This window comes from Pseudophryne corroboree, chromosome 11 (assembly GCF_028390025.1).
Source record: "Pseudophryne corroboree isolate aPseCor3 chromosome 11, aPseCor3.hap2, whole genome shotgun sequence".
Taxonomy (NCBI): domain Eukaryota; kingdom Metazoa; phylum Chordata; class Amphibia; order Anura; family Myobatrachidae; genus Pseudophryne; species Pseudophryne corroboree.
The window spans coordinates 126,831,364-126,847,978 of record NC_086454.1 but is presented as its reverse complement, the minus strand read 5'-3'; the positions used below and the strand labels follow the sequence as shown (position 1 = coordinate 126,847,978).

At 43.1% G+C, this 16,615-nt stretch overlaps 1 protein-coding gene across 4 annotated transcripts in view; it reads right to left on the bottom strand.

Moving 5' to 3' along the window:
* LOC134969091 (lamin tail domain-containing protein 2-like) overlaps window positions 1-16,615 on the bottom strand; it is a 211,852-nt gene that overhangs the window by 41,458 nt on the left and 153,779 nt on the right. For 3 of the 4 annotated variants that reach the window (XM_063944798.1, XM_063944795.1, XM_063944796.1), the window contains exon 2: window positions 15,673-15,740. The exons of the other annotated variant lie outside the window; for it this stretch is intronic. In XM_063944798.1, coding sequence (XP_063800868.1) covers window positions 15,673-15,740 — 68 coding nt within the window. The remainder of the gene's footprint in view (window positions 1-15,672; window positions 15,741-16,615) is intronic. 4 annotated transcript variants of the gene reach the window in all.

Here is a 16,615-nt window from a genome sequence, read left to right as displayed (position 1 = left end):
TTGGGAGCTTTGGTATAATCCCCATGGTCCTTTCGGAGTTCCCAGCATCCACTAGGACGTTAGAGAAAATAAGATTTTACTCACCGGTAAATCTATTTCTCGTAGTCCGTAGTGGATGCTGGGCGCCCATCCCAAGTGCGGATTGTCTGCAATACTTGTATATAGTTATTGTTAACTAGAGGGTTATTGTTATGAGCCATCTGTTGAGAGGCTCAGTTATGTTTCATACTGTTAACTGGGTATAGTATCACAAGTTATACGGTGTGATTGGTGTGGCTAGTATGAGTCTTACCCGGGATTCAAAATCCTTCCTTATTGTGTCAGCTCTTCCGGGCACAGTATCCTAACTGAGGCTTGGAGGAGGGTCATAGTGAGAGGAGCCAGTGCACACCAGGTAGTCTAAAAGCTTTCTTTTAGTTGTGCCAAGTCTCCTGCGGAGCTGCTATTCCCCATGGTCTTTTCGGAGTGCCCAGCATCCACTACGGACTACGAGAAATAGATTTACCGGTGAGTAAAATCTTATTTTTACACCAGAGTTATTTACATTATATTACTTTATTGGTGGTGTTGTTTAGGGTCCAAAGGGCACACATGGTGACAATAGCACATTGTTCTTGATTTATTAAATAAACTTTGCGTGAAATCTAAAAACTGCTGTCTGATTTCACACACACAGACGAACATCTGCATATTAGCTCTGCTGGGTCCCAACATTATACACATTGCAGGGGAGGGTACTTACCAGAGCCAGAGTCACTGCATGTGTTTTTTGAAACATTGCCCTGATACATAGGGGTTGAATAAATTACGACGAGTCGGCTCGCCAGCCAAGCAAGTGTGGCGATGCACCCTGTAGGGCTGCGTACTAAAATACACAAGTCCGTGTTGAGAATAGGTCATGAGGGGGAAAAGTTAAGGTGCTCCTGCTAGGATCCCTACACTGGTGTGATGGCAGTTTGTTCCCCCCCCCCCCTTTCATTCTGTTAATATTGAATTGACTCCATAATTTCTTATTGCTGTGAAATGTGTCGGTGAGGATTTATTTATTTTCGCACAGAAAATGGTGACTTTCATAAATATGCCTCCAAGTAATTATTGCACCCCCTATAAATATATCCAAAATGTACTGGGATATCTAATACAGTCCTTAGTGGATAGTTGTTTGATATAAAAATTCGGATAGAGTAAACTATGCCACTATTGTTTGTGTTCAATTTTAAAGACATCCCTTAAAAAGATGTTCACTGTGTTGTCAAGACAGTAAAATAGTTTATATTATCACTTATGGACAGTAGATGGAGCTGGAGAGCACTGAAAGTTTTACATGCACTAATGATTGTACAATGGGTTTATTGTAATTCATTTTGTACGCCATGAATTTGTGATTGCTACAGTGGACGTCTGTCTTCTTTTCTGGGCAAGCAGTTTCATTTGCGATATTTAGCAATTCCATAGCCATTCCATAGCCCAGAGCAATTCCATAGCCTAAAACACCGCAGCTGTATAGGATGTGCGTACAAACATGAATTAGGTCCAATGTGGCAAGTAGGTCTAGCTCTGAACTTGGCTTATATGTGACATGTGGCACAGATGTACTACCATTGATCCGTATGGCCACTGCCCCTTACTGTTCATTTGAACAGGCCATAAAGTACGTTACATATAGAAAGATAATATGGAATTTATCTGAATACATTTAATTAACTGAAGAAGAAAAAAATAATGACAGGTCTGTGATAATAAGCTTTTTAAACAAATTTATGTGATACTTATAGATTTTTGGCTTCTGAACACGAAAATGACTCCCGATTTTGCATATCACATCATGTTTTTCTGCAAAACATATTTATGAATGAAATTTTTTTCATATTCATTAAAGTAATAAATGTTTCTCTAACGTCCTAGAGGATGCTGGGGACTCCGTAAGGACCATGGGGATAGACGGGCAATGTTAGAGAGGAGCGGGAGCAAATGAATGTGGTGTCTCCGCCGACAGCGCCGACACCTGACTGGATGGATATGTGGAATGTTTTAAATGCTAGTATAAACTCATTGCACAAAAGATTAGACAAGGCTGAAGCTTTGGGACAGTCAGGGTCTCAACCCATGCCTGATCCTATGTCGCAGGGACCGTCAGGGTCTCATAAGCACCCACTATCCCAGATTGTTGACACAGATACTGACACGGATTCTGACTCCAGTGTCGATTACGATGATGCAAAGTTACAGCCAAAATTGGCAAAATCCATTCGATATATGATTATGGCAATAAAAGATGTTTTGCACATCACAGAGGAGCCCCCTGTCCCTGACAAGAGGGTACATATGTACAAGGGAAAGAAGCCTGAGGTAACCTTTCCCCCCTCACACGAGCTGAACGAGTTATGTGAAAAAGCTTGGGAATCTCCAGGTAAAAGACTGCAGATTTCCAAAAGGATTCTTATGGCGCATCCTTTCCCGTCAACGGATAGGTTACGATGGAAATCCTCCCCTAGGGTGGACAAAGCATTAACACGCTTATCCAAGAAGGTAGCCCTCCCGTCCCAGGATACGGCTACCCTCAAAGATTCTGCTGACCGCAAACAGGAGATTACCCTGAAGTCCATTTATACACATTCAGGTACCTTACTCAGACCGGCAATCGCGTCGGCCTGGGTGTGTAGTGCTGTAGCGGCATGGACGGATACCTTATCTGAGGGGATGGATACCCTAGATAAGGATACTATTTTATTGACCCTGGGGCATATAAGAGATGCTGTCCTATATATGAGAGATGCTCAAAGAGACATTAGTCTACTGGGTTCTAGAATAAACGCTATGTCGATTTCTGCCAGAAGAGTCCAATGGACACGGCAATGGACTGGTGATGCCGACTCAAAAAGGCATATGGAGGTTATACCTTACAGGGGTGAGGAATTGTTTGGGGAAGGTCTCTCGGACCTAGTCTCCACAGCTACAGCTGGAAAATCAATTTTTTTACCTTATGTTCCCTCGCGGCATAAGAAAGCTCCGCGTTATCAAATGCAGTCCTTTCGGTCACAAAGAAACAAGAAAGTGCGAGGTGCGTCCTTTCTTGCCAGAGGTAGGGGCAGTGGAAAAAAGCTGCACAACACAGCTAGTTCCCAGGAACAGAAGTCCTCTCCGTCCTCTACAAAATCTACCGCATGACGCTGGGGCTCCACTGGCAGAGTCCGGCACAGTGGGGGCACGTCTTCGGAGTTTCAGCCACATCTGGGTTCACTCCCAGGTGGATCCCTGGGCAATAGAAATTGTTTCTCAGGGTTACAAGCTGGAATTCGAAGAAGTGCCTCCTCGACGATTTTTCAAATCGGCCCTACCAACTTCTCCCCAGGAAAGGGAGATAGTGTTATATGCAATACAAAAATTGTATCTTCAACAGGTGGTGGTCAAGGTTCCCCTCCTCCAACAAGGAAAGGGATATTATTCGACCATGTTTGTAGTCCCGAAACCGGACGGTTCGGTCAGACCCATATTAAATTTGAAATCCCTGAACCTATACTTGAAAAGGTTCAAGTTCAAGATGGAATCGCTAAGAGCGGTCATCGCAAGCCTGGAAGGGGGGGATTTTATGGTGTCCCCATTTATCCACCTCATCAGGCGTACCTCAGATTTGCGGTACAGGACTGTCATTACCAATTTCAGACGTTGCCGTTTGGTCTCTCCACTGCCCCGAGAATTTTTACCAAGGTAATGGCGGAAATGATGGCGCTCCTGCGCAAGCAAGGTGTCACAATTATCCCGTACTTGGACGATCTCCTCATAAAAGCGAGATCAAGAGAGCAGTTGCTGAACAGCGTATCACTTTCACTGAAAGTGTTACAGCAACACGGCAGGATTCTCAATATCCCGAAGTTGCAGTTGGTTCCTACTACTCGTCTGTCTTTCTTGGGCATGATTCTGGACACGGACCAGAAGAGGGTTTATTTCCCGATAGAAAAGGCCCAGGAACTCATGACTCTTGTCAGGAACCTATTGAAACCAAAACAGGTGTCAGTGCATCACTGCACTCGAGTCCAGGGAAAGATGGTGGCATCATACGAGGCCATTCCCTTCGGCAGGTTCCATGCGAGGACTTTCCAATGGGACCTCCTGGACAAGTGGTCCGGGTCACATTTACAGATGCATCGGTTGATCACCCTGTCCCCCAGGGCCAGGGTATCACTCCTGTGGTGGCTGCAGAGTGCTCACCTTCTAGAGGGCCGCAGATTTGGCATTCAGGGCTGGATCCTGGTGACCACAGACGCAAGCCTCCGAGGTTGGGGAGCAGCCACACAGGGAAGAAATTTCCAAGGTCTTTGGTCAAGTCAAGAGACTTGTCTTCACATCAACATCCTGGAACTAAGGGCCATATACAACACCCTACGTCAAGCTTACTTCGCGACCAACCGGTTCTGATCGAGTCAGACAACGTCACCGCAGTGGCTCATGTAAACCGCCAAGGCGGCACAAGGAGCAGAGTGGCGATGGCAGAAGCCACCAGAATTCTTCGCTGGGCGGAGAATCACGTAAGCGCACTGTCAGCAGTGTTCATTCCGGGAGTGGACAACTGGGAAGCAGACTTCCTCAGCAGACACGACCTACATCCGGGAGAGTGGGGACTTCTTCAGGAAGTCTTCGCACAGATTACAAGTCGGTGGGAACTGCCACAGATAGACATGATGGTGTCCCGCCTCAACAAAAAGCTACAGAGGTATTGCGCAAGGTCAGGAGACATTCAGGCAGTATCTGTAGACGCCCTAGTGACACCGTGGGTGTTCCGGTCGGTCTATGTATTTCTTCCTCTTCCTCTCATACCCAAGGTGTTGAGGATAATAAGACCAAGAGGAGTGAGAACAATCCTCATTGTTCCAGATTGGCCACGGAGGACCTGGTATCCGGATCTGCAGGAAATGCTCACAGAAGATCCGTGGCCTCTTCCTCTAAGACAGGACCTGTTGCAGCAGGGGCCCTGTCTGTTCCAAGACTTACCGCGGCTGCGTTTGACGGCATGGCGGTTGAACGCCGGATCCTAGCAGAGAAAGGCATTCCGGTTGAGGTCATCCCTACGCTGATAAAGGCTAGGAAGGATGTAACGTCAAAACATCACCGTATATGGCGAAAATATGTTTCTTGGTGTGAGGCCAGGAATGCTCCTACGGAAGAATTCCATCTGGGCCGTTTCCTTCACTTCCTACAAACTGGAGTGAATTTGGGCCTAAAATTAGGCTCTATTAAGGTCCAGATTTCGGCCTTATCCATTTTCTTTCAAAAAGAATTGGCTTCTCTTCCAGAAGTTCAGACTTTTGTAAAAGGAGTGCTGCATATTCAGCCTCCTTTTGTGCCTCCGGTGGCACCTTGGGACCTTAATGTGGTGTTAAGTTTTCTAAAATCACACTGGTTTGAACCACTTAAAACGGGTGAGTTGAAATATCTCACGTGGAAGGTGGTCATGTTATTAGCCTTGGCTTCGGCTAGGCGAGTTTCGGAATTGGCGGCTTTATCACATAAAAGCCCATATCTGGTTTTCCATATGGATAGAGCGGAGTTGCGGACCTGTCCTCAATTCCTACCTAAGGTGGTCTCATCCTTTCATATGAACCAACTTATTGTGGTGCCTGTAGCTACGCGTGACTTGGAGGATTCCGAGTTGCTTGATGTGGTCAGGGCTTTGAAAATTTACGTGGCCAGGACGGCTAGAGTCAGGAAAACTGAAGCGCTGTTTGTCCTGTATGCAACAAACAAGATTGGTGCCCCTGCTTCAAAGCAGACTATTGCTCGCTGGATTTGTAACACGATTCAGCAAGCGCATTCTACGGCTGGATTGCCGTTACCGAAATCGGTCAAGGCCCATTCCACCAGGAAAGTGGGCTCTTCTTGGGCGGCTCCCCGAGGGGTCTCGGCACTACAGCTGTGTCGAGCTGCTACTTGGTCAGGTTCAAACACCTTTGCAAAATACTATAAGTTTGATACCCTGGCTGAGGAGGACCTCATGTTTGCTTAATCGGTGCTGCAGAGTCATCCGCATTCTCCCGCCCGTTTGGGAGCTTTGGTATAATCCCCATGGTCCTTACGGAGTCCCCAGCATCCTCTAGGACGTTAGAGAAAATAAGATTTTAAACCTACCGGTAAATCTTTTTCTCATAGTCCGTAGAGGATGCTGGGCGCCCGTCCCAAGTGCGGACTACTTCTGCAATACTTGTATATAGTTATTGCTTCAATAAGGGTTATGTTATAGTTGCATCGGTCCTGCACTGATGCTATGTTGTTTTTTCATACTGTTAACTGGGTAGTTTATCACAAGTTATACGGTGTGATTGGTGTGGCTGGTATGAATCTTGCCCTGGATTAACAAAATCCTTTCCTCGTACTGTCCGTCTCCTCTGGGCACAGTTTCTCTAACTGAGGTCTGGAGGAGGGGCATAGAGGGAGGAGCCAGGGCACACCCAGAACTAAAGTCTTTCTTAAAGTGCCCATGTCTCCTGCGGAGCCCGTCTATCCCCATGGTCCTTACGGAGTCCCCAGCATCCTCTACGGACTACGAGAAAAAGATTTACCGGTAGGTTTAAAATCTTATTATTCTGCCTACATCTATATATTTAAAAATGTATGTATGTGTAAATGTGTGTATGTATATTCCAGCATAACTCTGGAATGTCTGGAGCAATTTACACCAAACTTGGTACACATATGACAAAAATCTGGAAAAAAATACTGTGGGGGTAAGACACCCCTAGGTGTGGGGGTGGGAAGGGGGTGACATGTAAAAATCCATAATTTTCGGGAATAACTCTGGAATGCCTAGAGCAATTTACACAAAACTTGGTACACATATGACAATCTGCACAAGAATACTGTGGGGGGTAAAACACCCCTAGCACCCCTAGGGGTGGGGGTGGGAAGGGGGTGACATGTAAAGATCCATAGTTTTTGGGGTCGCTGAGATGAATGGTGACACTCCCGATGCCATTTAAGTCCAAGTTCAGCTCTCATCAGCATGGGGGGAGGGGTGAAAAATAAAATGTCCAAAATGACCAACATTAGTGTCAAATTCATAGTTTACGGGGTCGCTAAGCTGATCGCATTTTGAAAATGTATATGTTCCTTAGACTGTCCGTTAACATATAGGCAATGGAACTTTGCGCTAATTCTTTTAGGGGTTGGGTAGTGAACTTAAACTTGAAGATGGGCGCAATGAAAATAGTCTAATAATATGCAGAGGTGGACGGGCACTTAGTATTTGATAGGAACTACCGGGGTGCCGTTCCAATGCTGTGTATACTTGAATTCCTATTACCATAGGAAAGGATGGCACTCCACAGACATTTCTTTAAAGATAATTTTAATTACCACCATCTTTAAAGAAAAGTCTGTGGAGTGCCATCCTTTCCTGTGGTAATAGGAGTTCAGGTGTGTATATATATATATATATATATATATATATAATGCGGAAGCCTTCACTCACCCACTCATCACTAATTCTCTTACTTCCCGATATGTTAGGAAGCTTAAATGTAACATAGGTATTCTTCAGGTGGGAAATAGGAAAACTACGTAATTAGATATTTAATAAATCTCCCCTACGGGGATAAAAAGGGGTTGACATAATGAAGTCATTACTGATGCTTGGCTTGGGTTGCGTGAACGATATCGCCAAAACGGAGAAGATCGGATCAAAATTTGGATTGCATCTCCGGTGTGTAAATTGTAATAAACTGCAAAAATGGTCCTGTCACTTTATCTGCTGTATCTGCTGCGGGTGCTCCGCGGGTAACGCCAAGAACCATGGATTAATATTTACTTACATGAAGACGTCTCAAATTTAAATCACTATAGATTTACCAACCCCTGAAAATCAGAAACTCCCGTGCGAAGAACAGATAAAACAGCCAGTTTATTATAAAACACTGTCTTAAATGAATTCAGTCAATAGTATAGAACATTGCAATTCAGTTCTCATCATAAAACTTCCCCCTGCCCAGTGCAGATTAAGGTCCACATGGGCCTGGAGCTGAAATTTAAATCATTTGTTTAAACTTTGTTTAAACAAATGATTTCAACATTTTTAGGAAATGTCAAGGATCCAAGCTACAAAGAAATTGTCAGGGAAATGCTTTATAGTTACAGAAACTTTGGCTGCAATATGAGTTTAAAGGTACATTTTTAGAATTCCCATTTTGAGCATTTCCCGAATAATCTCGAAGACTACAGTGAAGAACAGGGTGGAAGGTTCCACCAAGACGTTAAAGATGTAGAAGGAAGATACCAGGGTCATTGGGACGTATAAACCGTATAAGCTAAAAGCGACAAAACAAAGTTTGAAAACAAAAAAACAAGATATTAACGATTTTTTCAATAATTATGGTTTTGTTTCTATTATTGTTTGATTTTATTGTTATTTTATTATGTAATTAAGACAAAAACACAGTAATATCATCTACACTTCTTCATATTTCACCAAAAATATGTCAAGAACAATTAAACTTCTTGTTTTTTCTTAAAAATGTATGTAACTCCCTTATAGGTAAATGTGATCTGCTAATTTTTTTTATATACTATTTCTTGATGTACACAGAAGTATAATTAAGAATATAAAAGTATTATGTAAAAAAAGCTATAAATACCTTAAATTTCGCAGATCTGTGTTATTTTTTTTTATTTATAAACATTAGCACAAACATATTCTGCGGTGCTTTAGTCAATCACATCAGTCTCTGCCCCAGGTGAGTTAACAATCTATAGTCTCTACAACATAGACACACATACACACTAGGGTTAATTTATTCGTCAGAAGTCAGTTAACCTACCAGTATGATTTGGGACGAAACCTGAATAGAAACTCATGAAAAAAAAGCTAAACTGGAATATTCAGCTTTTTAAGCATTGAATTCAGCCCTAAAGGGCTTTGACCACAATATCTGTTAACAGTATATGATAGAGGAATATTTTGACAAAGCCATGTGTTCTTTGGGATATAACAAATCATTTAGAATAAAGTTGCTTGTTGTCATTAATGTATCAAACGGAAAGATTACCCAAATCAAGGGACCTCCTATATTGTACATAAAGTGCAATGCTGAATGGTTATGTTTCTGCTTTTGTATTTAGTATAAGGTTTTTGTGTGTCCTAAAGTTTAGTGCAGAATCTTCTTCAGGACTTTTCCTATTTCACAATTGCCTTTGGCTATTTCTTGTAATAATCTCCTAAACTCACTTTATTCTCAACATAGATTAAATAAATGTATTGTTCCGTACCCTAATTAGCTGTTACTTACTCTTTTTGATCTTCCATGCATGACCTTTTAATGGCCACACGTGGAATCGTGCTAATCACTAAATCTTTAAAATTCAGGACAATTGCAACTCTCAAATTTCTTTTAGAAGATGTAAGATAGCAAGTTAATTATTTCTAAAACAGATGGTTGGCTGCGGCCACTGCGCATCCCAAACCCATACTTTATTTATTTTCATGTACTGAACAATTCTGGGGCTCCATACATCTTTTATGTATCAAAATGTATAGAACCCTAGAGATGCTAAATTCTGTCATTTGAACAAGTCCACGTGTAAATATGCATATTGCGAAGTCTGACTTGCTTACTCGTGATCCTGACCCAATTTCACATTTGTGGAGTGGAAATAAATGTGTGCCTTTTTCTGAATGTCCCTTAAACTCCACACGCTCCACGCCTTAATCTACTTTAAGCGACCTTGCTTTGTTAAACAAAACCTTATTTTGCTTAGGGTAGCAAAACTAGGTACAGACTGACCAATTCTTGTATCATCAGGTGCAAACACCATCGTTCCCCAGCATCTCATGTACTTTAGCAGACAACTAGGCACACAAGAGGAAATTACAGCAGATAACATCAAAGACAGAATTCCACTGCTCTTCAATAAATTATGTTCTAAGCATTTCAAAAGTGTTATTTTTAATTTTAAAAAAAGGGAGAAAATGACATTGAAAAAATATATCCAGTTTAATATGTCATGGAATCTAGTTTTTGTTGCAGAATATTTTTTCCAAATGAATGTAAAGTTACACCTGTCAGAGTACAGTACAAATTGCCATTGAATACCTCTTTCATACTCTCATTTACTTCCCTGTTCTCTTCTTTCACTTCCTCTGCCTTTCTCCATTTGAAGAAAACTATTTTGTGTATATGGCAAATTGTCTTGTACTTTGACTGTAAGCTGTCACAATCAGGGCCCCCTTCCCTCGTGTGCTTGTCCTTCTCTTACTTAAATATCTTCTATACCATAAGCCCTTTGACAGCCCTTGCGGGATCGTGGACACCCACGAGTGGGAATAGTCCCTGTCAGTCGGCATGCCGACTGTTGGGCTTTCCACCGGACGGGATTCTGGCGTCGGTATAGTGACCGGCGGTTCATAACCGCATTCAGTCCTATTTTGTCTTGAACTGTCTGTAAGTCACTGTTTTCTTGTTTTGCTCACTTGTTTATGTACTCTGTAATTGGGTGCTGCGGATTCCTTGTGGCACCATATAATAATAATAATAATAATAATAATAATAATAATATCAGTCCAATAAAGGAAGGCAAAAATTATATCAGATATAATGCCGGATAACACAGAAACCTCATTGGCCTGTAAAGGTCAAGGGTGTTTTTTGTGTGTTGTTCAATTACTCAGAAACCAGACATGATATTACAACACTACTGTCAACAGAAACCTAGATTAGTATTACACTTTATAGAACTATTTGTGTTGTATCAATTTCCCAGCATACAGTAGATGCTCCATGTTTTTGTTGCTCTGGCTCATGCTTCTAAAATCCAGTCTTCATGACACAATAACAGTGCATGTGTTCCAGGGGCATCAGTACGTGATCCCGGCAGTCGAAATACCGACGCCGGAATCCCGACCACACAATCCCGACAGGGGTGGCGAGCGGAACGCAGCCCCTTGCGGGCTTACTCGCCACACTGCGGGCACGGTGCCTTGCTACGCTCGGCACACTATTATATTCTCCCTCTATGGGTGTCGTGGACACCCACGGAGGGAGAATATGTCAGGATTGTGGCGGTCGGGATTCCGGCGTCGGTATTTCGACCGCCGGGATCCCGTCCAGCGGGATGTTGACCGCATCCCGTTCCAGGTCCCCACACAGGATTGCAAGTTAAATAATTAGAACCACCTGCAGAACTTTTAAAATGTGTCAGTCAGTAATGAATGCACCTGTGCTCCAGCAAGGACGTACGAAAAACATGTACTGTTGGTGTGTGCCAAGGACTGGATTTGAGAAGCACTGCTCTTGAATCAAGTATAAAATTCACAACTTTTGAGTGACTGTCAAAAAATACCCACTGTAATGTAGATATAGGTTCTCCTACGTGTGGGCCTGATTTTGATAGAATGAAAGTTGCGCAATCAATTTATTGGCCCATCATAGATGCATGTAACGGATGGATAAATCTATACAAGAAAAAATTAAACAAATTCCACCAGCACCAAGCAGTGGGCCAGCAATAGAGACATGCGTCTTGCATGATAATATAATGTAAATGCAGAGATCTCAGTTACATACATTTACAAAGAGCCACAGAAAGGAGTTTCTGCTCTGATGGTCCTACTCTACATGTTAGTATTTATTTATGTTTTTCTAAAGAGAGCACTCACCTGGAGGCACCCCAGGATATTCCAATATGGCACTACAAGGATCAGCATACCCTCCAGCCACAGTACTTGCAACATGCTTTATTTATCATGTTTGCAAAGAAGAGTCAGTGTCATACACTGCAGTACCTTGGCCCTCATTCCGAGTTGTTCGCTCTGTATTTTTCATCGCATCGCAGTGAAAATCCGCTTAGTACGCATGCGCAATGTTCGCACTGCGACTGCGCCAAGTAACTTTACTATGAAGAAAGTAATTTTACTCACGGCTTTTTCTTCGCTCCGGCGATCGTAATGTGATTGACAGGAAATGGGTGTTACTGGGCGGAAACACGGCGTTTCAGGGGCGTGTGGCTGAAAACGCTACCGTTTCCGGAAAAAACGCAGGAGTGGCCGGGGAAACGGTGGGAGTGCCTGGGCGAACGCTGGGTGTGTTTGTGACGTCAACCAGGAACGACAAGCACTGAACTGATCGCACAGGCAGAGTAAGTCTGGAGCTACTCAGAAACTGCTAAGTAGTTAGTAATCGCAATATTGCGAATACATCGGTCGCAATTTTAAGAAGCTAAGATTCACTCCCAGTAGGCGGCGGCTTAGCGTGTGTAACTCTGCTAAATTCGCCTTGCGACCGATCAACTCGGAATGAGGGCCCTTATTTCTTACCTCTCCTAAACTCTATTCTGTGTCTCATTTTCTGCAAACTAAGGGCCTAATTCAGACCTGATAGCAACAGCAAACTTTTCCTCTAATGGGCAAAACCATGTGCACTGCAGGGAAGACAGATATAACATGTGCAGAGAGAGTTAGATTTGGGTGGGGTATGTTCAAACTGAAATCTAAATTGCAGTGTAAAAATAAAGCAGCCAGTATTTAACCTGCACGGAAACAAAATAGCTCACCCAAATCTAACTCTCTCTGCACATTATATCTGCCACACCTGCAGTGCACATGGTTTTGCCCATTAGAGAAAGATTTTGCTGCTGCAATCAGGTCTGAATTAGGCCCTAAATATATGAGTTATGGCAGGCATGTCAAACTCATGGTCATCCAGCGGTTGTGAAACTACAAGTTCCAGCATGCTTTACCAGCTAATCAGTAGAAGGTATGCTGGCAAAGCATGCTGGGACTTGTAGTTTCACAACAGCTGGAGGGCCATGAGTTTGACATGCCTGAGCTAAGGAAAATACCTATATAAATACATATAACCATATTAAATATACACTATATGGACAAAAGTATTCGGACACTTGAACATTACACCAACAGGGATTGTAATGACATTGTATTCAAATACATATGTGTGCTCATATTCTTCATAGCATATGAATAAGTCATTGTCTCAACATGATTTAAAGTACCCTTGGCGCTAGTGATATAGGGGTCAAAATTAGGTAAAAATTCGTTATACTTCTCTCTTGTAGCAAGCGCTCTTAATGAAAAGTGATCATTTGGAGTAATGAAAATTGTCCAAGCGGCTCCCCGTAGTAGATGTTAAGATGGTATGCGGTGTTGATTTTGCACCAAGGGAAATCCAGATATTCCTTTAGTGTTTCACAAGTGTGCTGTCCTCCGGAGGGGAATGAACTGTAGACTCTTGATCAAGGCTAGATGCTCGAAATGCCTCATACATTAATGTATTTTCTTATGCTACATGATATTAGCATAGTTATATATTTCTAAATTGAAAGGCACTCCATGATCCTCTAGCATGACAATACAAGGATAAGCACACTCTCCCACCACGTCGGTGCTGTGTGGAGTTTGTATATTCTCCCCGTACTTGCATGCATCTCCTCCGGGTGCTCCAGTTTCCTCCCACAATCCAAAATTATGCTGGTAGGTTAATTGCTTCCTGACAAAAATTAACCCTAGTGTGTAAGTGTGTATGTACATGGGCAGACTAGATGGACCAAGTGGTTCTTATCTGTTTCTACAGTGTATTTCTTTGTTTCAATGATTGAGCCCATCCATGCGTCTCAGAACAGTGATACACAAAAATGGCAAGTTGCTCATATCAATTTATTGGTACATTACAGGCAGGTGCACCACAACATTTTTAGGTTGAGAAGGGCAAGATATAATTTTGTTTTGGTGAATGTAACCCCTCAGGGGCAGCTGGACTTTACTGCCACACCACCTACCAGACAGAGATAGATACACAATATATATGCACATTTATGTAGATATCTCTTTCTATCTATCTAGGTAGAGGGGCGTGAGGGGGGAGAGAGAAAGGACAAAGAGGGAGTTGAGGCGGGAGAGAGGGGAGGAACCACTGGCGTTTCTATAATGGGTGCAGTGTGTGCGGTGCACATGGGCCCCTGAGTCCACAGGGACCCCCACCGCACACACTGCACCCATTTTTAAAATACTCACCCCTCCGAAGTCCAGCGCCGGCATCCGCAGCGCTATCAGAACTCTGTGAAAATGGCTCAGCGGCCATTTTCACAGAGTTATGCGCATGCGCAATAGAGAAATCTCAGGGAAAATGGCAGCAGCGACATTTTCCCAGAGATCTGCGCATGCGCAGTAGAGTCTGAGCCCTCTAGTGCTCAGACTCTATAGCACTCCAGGCAGAGAGGAGGGGGCCCAAATGGAGGAGGCTGAACACGGGCCTCCCCCTCTATTAAAACACCCCTGGGAGGAACATATGAATTGTGAGAAAAGAAGGGTGCATGACTGGTCCCAGAGGAGAGGCCAGCCCACAGTAACTAGCCACACACTGTAGGGGCTGAAGCTGGGTGCAGGGGGGAGGAGGCATGGAGGTGGACAGAGAAAGGCTGTGGGGAGGGTGGAGGTGGAACAGCCAGGAGGGGGATCATCTCCATCCTGATGCTACTGTTGGTGAGCCTAGATGGTGTCAACACTGCTCTCGGCGAGCCACTACATTGACTGGTGCCTCTCAAATATTTTGGGGGTGCCAGGTGCCCCCTTGCTTTACCCCCCCCCCCTTCTTCTGATACCTGTGATTACAGGTGCTTCCAAGGGAGGGGCTACTCTAGACAAGAAAAAAACAACACAAGATTCCCCCGGCACACTATAATGGACCAGTAGGTGGGTTCTATTATCATGTAGTGTTAGGACCACCATATCAGAGTCACCTTGAAGTGGCTGGTGGCTTAGCAATATGTCTACAAATATATGGGTTGATGCATCTAGCAGTGAAAAGAGATATGCGGACTAGTGGAGAAGTTGGCAATAACATCCAATCAGTTTGAAGATAGCATTTAGAAAGTACATTCTATAAAATGATTGGTAGAAGCCAATGAGTTGCTATGGGCGACTTCTCCACTGGCCCACTTCTCCACTCTTTTCACCACTTGATAAATCAACCCTTGTGTCTCCCATTGTTTCTTCACTTATCTTGACTAAAGAAGGGCAGTTTCACCGCTAAAGAAGCATGAGGCAAAGGTAAGGATACATAAATTTGCTATTTTGGGAGATCTCAGCTGAGGACTGGATCGGGTTCTCTGCACAAATGCACTGTAGTGACAGCTACGTGAATACTCTGATATTAACTGTACAGCAATTTCTTAGCTATTTATGAGAGGAGGTGTTGAAAGTTTATAAGATAATTATCAATTTTATACAGAATGCTTTATAGATGACTTTTACAATTATTCTTAACATTCTGTTAAACTACGCAATATTTATCATGATACATTTTAGCAAAACATATAATGACAGCTATTACAAATGCGGCCATTTTTGAACAGGTCAAACTTGCCAACACTCCCAATTTCTAGTCAGTATTTTGGATCTAGAACAAAAGCAAAAGCTCCAAATAATATGACCTATCAAATATCATTCCAAGAAAGTGAGGCATTCAAAGGAAATCTTGGTTTGCCATAACAATGTTGCAAATGTAAATACCATAGTGGAAAAATCATTTGATAGTCTGTAAATGATAGTTACAGTTGTCGGATCTATGATGCGGAATGCTCTGGACTCCATATGTCAGTGTTAGGGAAGGACATTTTTACCCAGATATGTTTGGACAACTACTGTATATTCAGCTGGATGCTGTACATGGAACATACCCTTCCTGCTTTGCTTGCTGTGTTTTTCGCCTTCCCTCTGTCTCTCGTCCCCAGGTGTTGCCTGTAACCTACAATAACAGTAAGATGCGGTTATTCTTTATAGACAAACCTTTCCGGTACATTTTCTTCTTGACACAATAATTGCAGCATGGCAACAATACTTCTAAACTTTGCCAGACATATATAATTAACCTGACACATAAAAGTGTTGCAGATGTCATGAGCAGACTCTCTCAGAGCAAATACAGTAATTTCCAGGTAGAGCTTCCTTGTGTCCCAGTTGTCCCGGAATGGGTCCCAGCATTAATTTGCTCCTTGAAGCAGAATTTCTGCTTTTGTAGAGTCACAATTCTGGCATCAAGGTTAACATAGGAAGGGTCCCATTTATTAATTATTATTCTTTTTCCTAATGCTGCTACACTGGGTTCCAAAAGGATACATGAGCCAACTATCCCTGCTAGCTGTCCAGAGTGCTGGATTTTCTGCACATTATATATATATATATATATATATATATATATATACAGCATATGTGCGTACTATCGTGTAGGACCCCCTCTATCCCGGTAAAGTATAGCAATGTGGCATTTATTCCATAAGTGAACGGAAGACCTTTGGATAGATGCTGACCCATGCAATCTGGATAGCTTCCCACAGCTCCCTGATATTTATAGGTGCAGGATCTTGGGTGAGAATGGCACTCTCCACCATTTCCCATAAATGCTCGATTGGGTCCATGTCGGGTGAACGTTGCGGCCACAGCATTCATCTGAACTCTACAGAATACTCCTCAAACCAATTCTGGACACCTTGGGGCAGATGGCATGGTGAATTACCTTGCTGGAATATTCCATTATTGTGGGGGTACATGAAGTCCATGAAGGGCAGCAAATGGTCATCAAGCAATGCAATGTAGCAGTTACCAGTCAATTATGTGCTCAGG